Raw genomic sequence first — 11,072 nt, forward strand, 5'->3', positions numbered from 1 at the left:
GTGTTTCCGGGCAGAAAGACTCACCCTGCGGAAGGTGCTCCTCCTAGTTTGTGACATGATCCTCCCAAAACAATAGTCCAGCTCACGCCGGAGGACAGAAGTGTGTCGAGGACCAGGCGCTGATGCTGAGTCTTAACAGAACCATCCCTTCTCTTACAGAGTCATCCCTACCCTGATCCTGGTCCTAAACGAGAGAGATGGAGATGGACTGGAAGGAGAAGTTTGGAATGGCTGCGGAGGCTGCGAGCAGCCGGACTGCACATCAGCTGTGTGCAAGAGCGTGTGCCGCCTTCAATGAGGGGGAGGGTGCTCAGGTCCAGACAGAACGCACTGGGTCCTAAAACCGGCACAACTGAGAGGTCACATGATCGTCAAAGTGACTTTTGCACAGTCATGTGTTCTTAACCGTGTGTTCCTTAAAGGGGAACATTATCACCGAACCTATGCAAGCGTCAATATATACCTTGATGGTGCAGAAAAAAGACTATGTATTTTTTTAACCGATTTCCGAACTCTAAATGGGTGAATTTTGGCGGATTAAACGCCTTTCTGTTTATCGCTCTGGAGGGGATGACGTCAGAATGTGACGTCGCCAAGGTAACACAGCCGCCATTTTCATTTTCAACCCATTGTAAACATTGGGTCTCAGCTCTGTTATTTTCCGTTTTTTCGACTATTTTTTGGCACCTTTGATACATCATGCCTCGTGGGTGTGTTGTCGGAGGGTGTAACAACACTAACAGGGAGGGATTCAAGTTGCACCACTGGCAAGAAATCTGCCGCCGGACCCCCGTTGAATGTACCAGAGTGTCTCCACATTTGACCGGCGATGCTAAAGCAGACATGGCACAGAGATGTATGGATAACCTGCAGATGCATTTGCAACGATAAAGTCAACAAAATCACAAAGGTGAGTTTTGTTGATGTTGACTGCCAGCTAATCGATGCTAACATGCTACGCTAATTGATGCTAACATGCTATTTGCGCTAGCTGTATGTACATTTGAAACTAGATACCCACATTTAATGCGAAACAAACACTTACCAATCGACGGATTTAAGTTGCTCCAGTGTCACGAGATGCGAAAGTCCTGATCACATTTTACCGGCGATGCTAATAAGGCAGCCATGCTATGGGCCACTTCATTAGGTACACCCATGCTATGGCCGAGTAGCGTCAATAGCTATCCGCTCAATATCTTCAATTTCGTTTTCGCTATCTGCCTCCATACTCCGACCATCCGTTTCAATACGTGCGTGATCTGTTGAATCGCTTAAGATGCTGAAATCCGAGTTTGAATCCGAGCTAATGTCGCTATATCTTGCTGTGGTAACCGCCATGTTGTTTGACATCACAGGGAAAGTGACAGTGGCATCGCAAGTAGGGAAAATCAAGAACTTTAAAGCTTTTTTTAGGTATATTCCGGGAGGTGTAAAATTTTGAAAAAAACTTCAAAAAATAAAACAAGCCACTGGGAACTGATTTTTATTGTTTTTAACCCTTTTGAAATTGTGATAATGTTCCCCTTTAACTTGTGGTGTTCGGCTCTGTGGGACCAGTTTTCATTTTTTTATTAAAAGAGAAATGATGCAATTAATGCATTTTTCTAACTGAGACTCACTGACTGGCTCATTTTCTGTGAAGCACGTACATCACAATACACAATTAATGACCACACACACCATACACCCCCCCTACACATTTCTATTACGTATAAAATGTTCGGGTCCACTGGACCCGGGGCAAATAGAAGTGTGGAAATTGATGTTCTGTGTAACACATAGGCAGGCACGCACGCACGCACACACACACACACACACACACACACACACACACACACACACACACACACCAGGCCTAGACAAGAGGAGGACAGAGTGTAGGTACACAGAACATCAGAGGGTCAAATGTGCGAGAAAATGAGATTGGATCCCCAATAATTTTAGTGTGATTTATTTTTAAGTGTCATTGCTCAAAAAATAATAATGAATTAAAATCAATGGTGTTATGAGTTATTGACCTTTTTAAGGCTCCAATTATTATATAATCTGAAATATTACAAAAAAAAATATTGGGTGAAAATATTGCATATTTTGTGTTTTTTCCATTAAAAAACTGTTTTTTTTGGTGACAAAACAAACATACAACTTAAATCTTTAAAATCATTGACGGATGGACCTAATGTTGATCTAGAGATTTAAAACTTGAATAATAATGAAAATTAAAGCTGCAAGCAGCGTTGGTCGGGCACGCCTTTGGCTGCTGCCCCCGCGACCCAAACCCGGATTAGCGTTAGAAGACGCATGGATAGTAGCTACTATTATTATAGGGTATTGTGTGTAGAATTTTGAGGACAAAAAAGAATTAATTCCATTTTACACTTTCATTGTCTACTGTTAGTCCTAAGTGTCCCAATACTTTTGCCTAGTGTTAGTCGTAAGTGTCCCGATACTTTTGCCTAGTGTTACTCCTAAGTGTCCCAATACTTTTGTCCAGTGTTAGTCCTAAGTGTCCCAATAATTTTGCCCAGTGTTAGTCCTAAGTGTCCCAATACTTTTGCCCAGTGTTAGTCCTAAATGTCCCAATACTTTTGTCCAGTGTTAGTCCTAAGTGTCCCGATACTTTTGCCTAGTGTTACTCCTAAGTGTCCCAATACTTTTGCCCAGTGTTAGTCCTAAGTGTCCCAATACTTTTGTCCAGTGTTAGTCCTAAGTGTCCCAATACTTTTGCCCAGTGTTAGTCCTAAGTGTTTTGGTTCCCGAGCTCCATCATAGTACTAACTATACTTGAAAAGTGAACAAAACGCACAACTTTGGCAAAGCCAGGGGTGGACAAAAACACTTTTAAACGGTCTACATTCTAGCAGCAAGACCAGACACACACATGTACAAGACTCTATTTTGCCACCTCTGCCATGTATTCCAAATTGATGAAAAAATACTATTATATGCCACACAACATTCGATAACGGTCAACAACAGGTGCGAGGGGGGACTGATCCTAAGGACAAAAGGATGGTTTGATAAGCAGTAATGCGTCCAACGTCCAACAAAAGCCAGACAGTCAAAGAGTGAGGATTAACGTCCTCCGGTCAGCCAACCAGAAGGGAACGGGACCTGGGTCTAGACCAGGGGTGTCCAACTGGTTTTCATTGAGGGCAACATTGCCTTCAGAGGGCCGCTTTCTTATGAATTGATATAATGCATGCGGGTAATAACCTGCGATTAATCGTTTAGGAGATGCTTTGGCCATACTATCTCTGATTGGTTTAAAGCCCATCACCTGACTACAGAGCGCCATGTTTTGTTTCCCACTTTGAAATCAAGTTGGCCGTACGTCTGGCTTCAAGCGGGAAGACGTTGAACAGACAACCGTAATATGTCAAGTATGCGGAAAAGGCGTTGTTGCAAAAAGTAGCTGCACTGCTAATTTGTAGCATCATTTGAAAAGTCACCTGCTAGACAATCCAGAAGGTTTCCAAATTTCAGTGCCTTTCCCGGGGCAAATAGTCTACGATTTTCCCCCGGTCAACAATATGAATAGCGTGCCTGGCAATGCCTCTCACGCTCTCTGCAATATGTCGTCGCACTTGCTTTTACACATTATCTACGTGCCGGCCGGTCACATTTAATATGCGGCCTCTGTTATCACACGAAAGTAACTCCAAAGCATACTTGTTCAACAGTCGTACAGGTTGCACTGAGGCTTGTGATATAAACAACTTTAACACTCTTACTAATATGCGCCACACTGTGAACCCACACCATACAAGAATGACAAACACATTTCGGGAGAACATCCGCACTGTAACACAACATAAACACAACAGAACACATATCCAGAATCCCATGTATCCCTAACTATTCCGGGCTACATTATACACCCCGCCTCCCCAACCGACGCACGGCGGGGCTGATTGTTCTTCCACCATAGAAGTGGGTCAAAATCTAGTTTTTATTGCAATACAGCAACCCCCTGCCACTCCGAACGGGACGAGCGGCAGAAAATCAACGGATGGATGGATGGTCTTAAATCTGCTGCTATAAAAACATTTGCTTCAGCCCTGCCTGACTCGCCGAGAAGCTGCTTGAATGCGGTGGTGGCGCTTCAAAGGAGTTAGCATGTTTGACGTGTTGGCAGAAGCGTACCCGACTGCTGCTGAACAATGTCGGCAAACCGCCGTCCTCCATTGTTGTATCGCACCGCGCCGCCAAAGTGTTCCCAAACGGGGGATGTAGTTAACGAGGCAGGAGGGTCTTCCAGCATGTTGTCCTAGCCCGGTCGCTGCTAGCCTGCCGTGTGTTGTGCCTCGCTCTGCATTGTTTACACAACCTGCGGTGTGCTACCTAATATGTCCGTGTGGGAACTCGTTCGGTACACCTCCGAACCGAACCGAACCGGTTCAACACAAATACACGTACCGTTACACCTCTATCGGAGACATTTTTAAACAAGCTATGAGTGCACTTTTGTGCATGATGTCAGTACGATGACATATCAATACAACACTAAATTAAAGTGCACTTTCTGTACAGAAAACCACTATAATAGTTTAAAACAAAGAAAGTGCACTTTTGTGCATGATGTCACACAAGATATTTCAATAAGCGTCACATAAAAATGTAATCAAATAGTGTATGTGGTAGTTTCCTGCGGACGTTATGTCCTTCTGTTGTTTTTTTCATACGGCGTCGATGTGGAAATGGTTGCCTCGGCATTTTGTTGGTGTGGCACCGGCCAGAAATGTTGACATGTAGAGTTTCAAACTCACTTATTAGCAGTACTGCTACTTTTTGTAGCAACGCTTTTGCCCCGCACTTGACAAATCACGGTTGTCTGTTCGACACATTCCCGCTTGAAGCCAAACCACCGCCAGACGATGGACCCCCTGCTGTTTTTCTTGGGAATTAATTGCATTACCACTCGCGCCGCAGCTAACGTTACCCATGCCGCTACCTCTCTGCTCCGCGAGGGCGTATACGTATGTGAGGTATGGAAGAAGGTGCGCTTGTTTTATGTCTCTGTGAGAAGCAGAGACAAGAAAGAGTGATAAAAGCCAATATTATAGTCGTTTTCTATACCCGCCATATATCCAATATATTCCACCTATCGCCCACCCCAGTTGAAATAGCGATCTTTTGTTCTTGCACCGTCATTTTCCTGCAGTGGACCAGCTTCCAGGAAGTAAAATGTCCTCATCACTCCCAAACGGCTGAGTCATGGATCTATTCGACAGCGACGTAGTGTGTTAAGATGGCACGAAAACTCCAGTAATGAGCAACACACAGCACCAAGATAGAAAGGATGGACATTAGTATTCAAGTCAATCAATCAATGTTTACTTATGTAGCCCTGAATCACCATTGTCTCAAAGGGCTGCACGAGCCACGACGACATCCTCGACAGGAAGTGAAAACAATGTGGCTCAAATGCCGGTGAATACTTTCCAAACACATGTCGGAAACCAGTGTTTTAGCGCCCCCTAGGAAAAAACACAGACCAAACTGCTTGTAACGTCCGTTAGGAATGTCGTAGAGACATGAAACAAAAACCTCTATGTAGGTCTGACTTAGACCTAGATTTCATATATTGACATCCTTCAACAAAAATCAACAGGAAGTTGGCAAAAAACCCTTCAAAACAAAAGTTTCCTAAAAAAATGTCATTTTTACCTCTTTGGGCTGTAATTTGACCCCCTTAACATGCTTCAAAACTCACCATATTTGACACACACACATCAGGACTGGAGAAAATTGCCATCTAATCAAAAAACCAAACCCCAAAACTCAAAATTGCGCTCTAGCGCCCCCTAGGAAAAAACACAGACCAAACTGCTTGTAACTTCCGTTAGGAATGTCGTAGAGACATGAAACAAAAACCTCTATGTAGGTCTCAATTAGACCTACATTTCATTAATTGACATCCTTCAACAAAAATCAACAAGAAGTTGGCAAAAAACCCTTCAAAACAAAAGTTTCCTAAAAAAATGTCATTTTTGCCTCTTTGAGCTGTAATTTGACCCCCTTAAAATACTTCAAAACTCACCAAACTGGACACACACATCAGGACTGGTGAAAATTGTGATCTAATAAAAAAAAAAACAGAACTCAAAATTTCGCTCTAACGCCCCCTAGGAATAAAACACTGACAAAACTGCTCTTGGGAAGAAAACACAGACAAAACGGATTGTAATGTCCGTTAGGAATGTCGTAGAGACATGAAACAAAAACGTCTATGTAGGTCTCACCTAGACCTACATTTCATTCATTGAGATCCTTCAGCAAAAATCAACAGGAAGTTGGCAAAAACCCTTCAAAACAAAAGTTTCCTGAAAAATGTAATTTTTGCCTCTTTGGGCTGTAATTTGACCCCCTTAAAATGCTTCAAAACTCACCAAACTGGACATACACATCAGCACAGGTGAAATTTGTGATCTAATAAAATAAAAAAATAAAAATAAAAACTCAAAATTGCGCTCTAGCGCCCCCTAGGAATAAAACACAGACAAACCTGCCCTTGGGAAGAAAACACACACAAAACTGCTCTTAACTTCCGGTAGGAATGTCGTAGAGACATGAAACAAAAACCTCTATGTAGGTCTCAATTAGAACTACATTTCATTAATTGACATCCTTCAGCAAAAATCAACAGGAAGTTGGCAAAAACCTTTCAAAACAAAAGTTTCCTGAAAAATTTAATTTTTGCCTTTTTGGGCTGTAATTTGACCCCCTTAAAATGCTTCAAAACTCACCAAACTGGACACACACATCAGCACAGGTGAAAATTGCGATGTAATTAAAAAGTTTTAAAAAATAAATTTAAAAAATCAAAATTGCACTCTAGCGCCCCCTAGGAATAAAACACAGACAAAACTGCCCTTGGGAATAAAACACACACAAAACTGCTCTTAACTTCCGGTAGGAATGTCGTAGAGACATGAAACAAAAACCTCTATGTAGGTCTCAATTAGACCTACATTTCATTAATTGACATCCTTCAACAAAAATCAACAGGAAGTTGGCAAAAAACCCTTCAAAACAAAAGTTTCCTAAAAAATGTCATTTTTGCCTCTTTGGGCTGTAATTTGACCCCCTTAAAATGCTTCAAAACTCACCAAACTGGACACACACATCAGGACAGGTGAAAATTGCGATGTAATTAAAAAGTTTAAAAAGATAAAAAAATAAAAATTGCACCCTAGCGCCCCCTAGGAATAAAACATAGACAAAACTGCTCTTGGGAAGAAAACACAGACAAAACTGCTCTTGACTTCCGTTAGGAATGTCGTAGATACATGAAACAAAAACTTCTATGTAGGTCTGACTCAGACCTACATTTCATTTCTTGACATCCTTCAACAAAAATCAACAGGACGTTGGCAAAAATCCTTCAAAACAAAAGTTTCCTGAAAAATGTAATTTTTGCCTCTTTGGGCTGTAATTTGACCCCCTTAAAATGCTTCAAAACTCACCAAACTGGACACACACATCAGCACAGGTGAAATTTGGGATCTAATAAAATAAAAAAATAAAAATAAAAACTCAAAATTGCGCTCCAGCGCCCCCTAGGAATAAAACACAGACAAACCTGCCCTTGGGAAGAAAACACAGACAAAACTGCTCTTAACTTCCGGACATGAAACAAAAACCTCTACGTAGGTCTCACTTAGACCTACATTTCATTCATTGACATCCTTAAGCAAAAATCAACAGGAAGTTGGCAATCACCCCTTCAAAACAAAAGTTTTGTAAAAACCCGTCACTTTTTTTCAAACATTATCTCCTCTGAGCGGGTTTGTTGTGTCGGCTTCAAACTCGCACAGGAAAGAGATTGAACCCTTCTGATTAAAAGTTGCGCAAAAAGTTTTTTTAACTGCTCCGGTTTTGATTTTACGAGCCTTCAAAGAACTGCTACGCTGATGCTGCTGCTGTCTCAAGATGGCCGCTTGAAAGCAGGAAGCACTAGCGTGACCACACAATGCAGAGAAGGTAGGTCATGTGCGGGTAAAGATATGTTGACTGGGTGAAAGAAGGAGGCACCAGTTTGACTCCAGGATAGTGAGAAGGTAGGTAAAGTGCAGGTAAAGATATGTTGTCTGGGTGATGGCAGGAAGCACCAGCGTGTATGGGTGACAGAAAGAAGCACCAGTGTGACCCCAGGATGCAGGGAAGGTAGGTCATGTGCAGGTAAAGATATGTTGAATGGTTAAAGGCAGGAAACACCAGCAAAAGTCGGTCCCGTCCATCGCTGCTTGCAGCTTTAATTTGTATTTATTTTTTTACATCTAATTAATATTAATGTTCCCAATGTTAAAAGGATAAAGCCATTGTTTACAAATTTGGTAAACAAATAACCAAAAAATGTATAGTTTGTTGTTTTCTTACTGTACCGAAAATGAACCGAACCGTGACCTCTAAACCGAGGTACGTACCGAACTTAAATTTTTGTGTACCGTTACACACCTATAAAATACATAACCACTAATAACAATTCACAGTTTTAATGTATATGCCTAATTGCCTACAAGTTTAGTTATAAATATAACAAAATAACAAATGTAAACGTTTCATTCTTTTCGCCAAAATAGGACATAAATTTATGAAAATAATTAAACATGTTTAGTATTGTTTACTCATATTTGAAAATAGGAAATAACAATAATGTGAGGACGCGGACATATTGCATGAAACAAGTGTGAAAATATTTACCTTCAAGATTGTTGCACCACTGACAATATTGTCTCGAGACTACATAAGATCTTAATATTACAAAATAGTATTATATGCAGATTTATTTCTAATAAATTGTTAACTGGAATCAATAACGCGACTCTTTGAATTTCATAATATATTTTCACGTGGCCTTTTACTTTTAGAAAATACAGGTCACACTGAGGGTGGACGTATAAAGAAGGTTAACACTGTTACAAATATGCGCCACACTGTTAACCCACAGCAAACAAGAATGACAAACACATTTTAAGATGTGACTTTAAGGTTTTACTACTTACGTATAAAATACTACACGGTCTAGCTCCAGCCTATCTTGCCGATTCTATTGTACCATATGTCCCGGCAAGAAATCTGCCTTCAAAAGACTCTGGCTTATTAGTGATTCCTAGAGCCCAAAAAAAGTCTGCGGGCTATAGAGCGTTTTCCGTTCGGGCTCCAGTACTCTGGAATGCCCTCCCGGTAACAGTTCGAGATGCTACCTCAGTAGAAGCATTTAAGTCTCACCTTAAAACTCATCTGTATACTCTAGCCTTTAAATAGACCTCCTTTTTAGACCAGTTGATCTGCCGCTTCTTTTCTTTCTCCTATGTCCCCCCCTCCCTTGTGGAGGGGGTCCGGTCCGATAACCATGGATAAGTACTGGCTGTCCAGAGTCGAGACCCAGGATGGACCGCTCGCCTGTGTATCGGTTGGGGACATCTCTACGCTGCTGATCCGCCTCCGCTTGAGATGGTTTCCTGTGGACGGGACTCTCGCTGTTGTCTTGGATCCGCTTTGAACTGAACTCTCGCGGCTGTGTTGGAGCCACTATGGATTGAACTTTCACAGTATCATGTTGGACCCGCTGGGGGGGAGGGGGGGTTGCCCACATCTGAGGTCCTCTCCAAGGTTTCTCATAGTCAGCATTGTCACTGGCGTCCCACTGGATGTGAATTCTCCCTGCCCACTGGGTGTGAGTTTTCCTTGCCCTTTTGTGGGTTCTTCCGAGGATGTTGTAGTCGTAATGATTTGTGCAGTCCTTTGAGACATTTGTGATTTGGGGCTATATAAATAAACATTGATCGATTGATTGACATTTTGGGAGAACATCCGCACCGTAACACAACATAAACACAACCGGACAAATACCCAGAACCCCTTGCATCACGGGACGCTACAATATACACCCCCGCTACCACCAAACCCCGCCGCCGAAAAAAGGCTTTAAATTTGTGTTTTTATTTTATTTTATATGCCATTGATATTTTTTGATTATTATTATTTGACACTGGATTTTGCATGTGGTGTCATGATAATATTACGTGACTGGGCCGGCACGCCGTTTGTGAGGAGGAAAAACAGACTTGGCGACAGGTTGTAGGGGACGCTAAAGGCAGTGCCTTTAAGGCACACTCCCAATATTGTGGAATTCGGGAGAATGGTTGCACCGGGAGATTTTTGGGAGGGGCACTGAAATTCGAGAGTCTCCCGGGAAATCGGTGAATGCGGTGTTACAGCGGCACTGCTGTATAGCACCGGCGGGCCAGCTCTAATGTTAATTTGATATTGCCTCAAGGGCCAAATGAAATTAAAGCTGCAAGCAGCGTTGGTCGGGTCCACCTTTGGCTGCTGCCCCCGAGACCCACGGCCGGATAAGCGTTAGAAGACGCCTTGGAGCCACTATTTTGAGAATCTAATGCATTGTGAAAGTAATGCAGTTGTTGTATTGAAGTGAAAATATCAAACTTCCTGTTGATTTTTGCTAAAGTATGTTAATTATTAAAATGTAGGTCTAAGTGAGACCTACATAGTGTGTTTTGTTTCATGTCTGTATGACATTCCTACCGGAAGTTACAAGCAGTTTTGTCTGTGTTTTCTTCCTAGGAGCAGTTTGTCCGTGTTGTATTCCTAGGGGGGCGGTAGAGCGCAATTTTGAGTTTTGAGGTTGGGTTTTTTTCATCAGATCGCAATTTTTGCCAGACCTGATGTGTGTGTCAAGTTTGGTGAGTTTAGAAGCATTTTAAGGGGGTCAAATAACAGCTCAAAGAGGCAAAAATGACATTTTTTAGGAGACTTTGCACAGGGGTTCTTTGAAGGCGCGTAAGATCAAAACCTGAGAACTTATCAAAACTCTGTTCTATACTTTTAATCAGAAGGGTTCAATCCCTCTCCTGTGCGAGTTTGAAGCCAAAACAACAAACGCACTCAGAGGAGATAATGTTTGAAGAAAGGTGACCGGTTTTTACAAAACTTTTGTTTTGAAGGGGGATTGCAAACTTCCTGTTGATTTTTGTTGGGGGTTGTCAATCTATTAAATGTAGGTCTAAGCGAGACCTATATAGAGGTTTTTGTTTCATGTC

At 42.0% G+C, this 11,072-nt stretch overlaps 1 protein-coding gene across 13 annotated transcripts in view; it reads right to left on the reverse strand.

The window, feature by feature from the left end:
• Positions 1 to 248, reverse strand: part of dctn1b (dynactin 1b) — a 93,337-nt gene extending 93,089 nt beyond the window's left edge. For 8 of the 13 annotated variants that reach the window (XM_061886179.1, XM_061886178.1, XM_061886177.1 and 5 more), the window contains exon 1: positions 25 to 247. In XM_061886179.1, coding sequence (XP_061742163.1) covers positions 25 to 57 — 33 coding nt within the window. In that variant the 5' untranslated portion in view covers positions 58 to 247. Of the gene's footprint in view, positions 1 to 24 lie in introns of all 13 variants that reach the window. The other 5 variants (XM_061886170.1, XM_061886169.1, XM_061886168.1 and 2 more) reach the window with 1 other exon arrangement.
• Positions 249 to 11,072: the final 10,824 nt, after the last annotated feature.

The sequence above is a fragment of the Nerophis ophidion genome, linkage group LG24 (genome assembly GCF_033978795.1).
Source record: "Nerophis ophidion isolate RoL-2023_Sa linkage group LG24, RoL_Noph_v1.0, whole genome shotgun sequence".
Taxonomy (NCBI): Eukaryota; Metazoa; Chordata; class Actinopteri; order Syngnathiformes; family Syngnathidae; genus Nerophis; species Nerophis ophidion.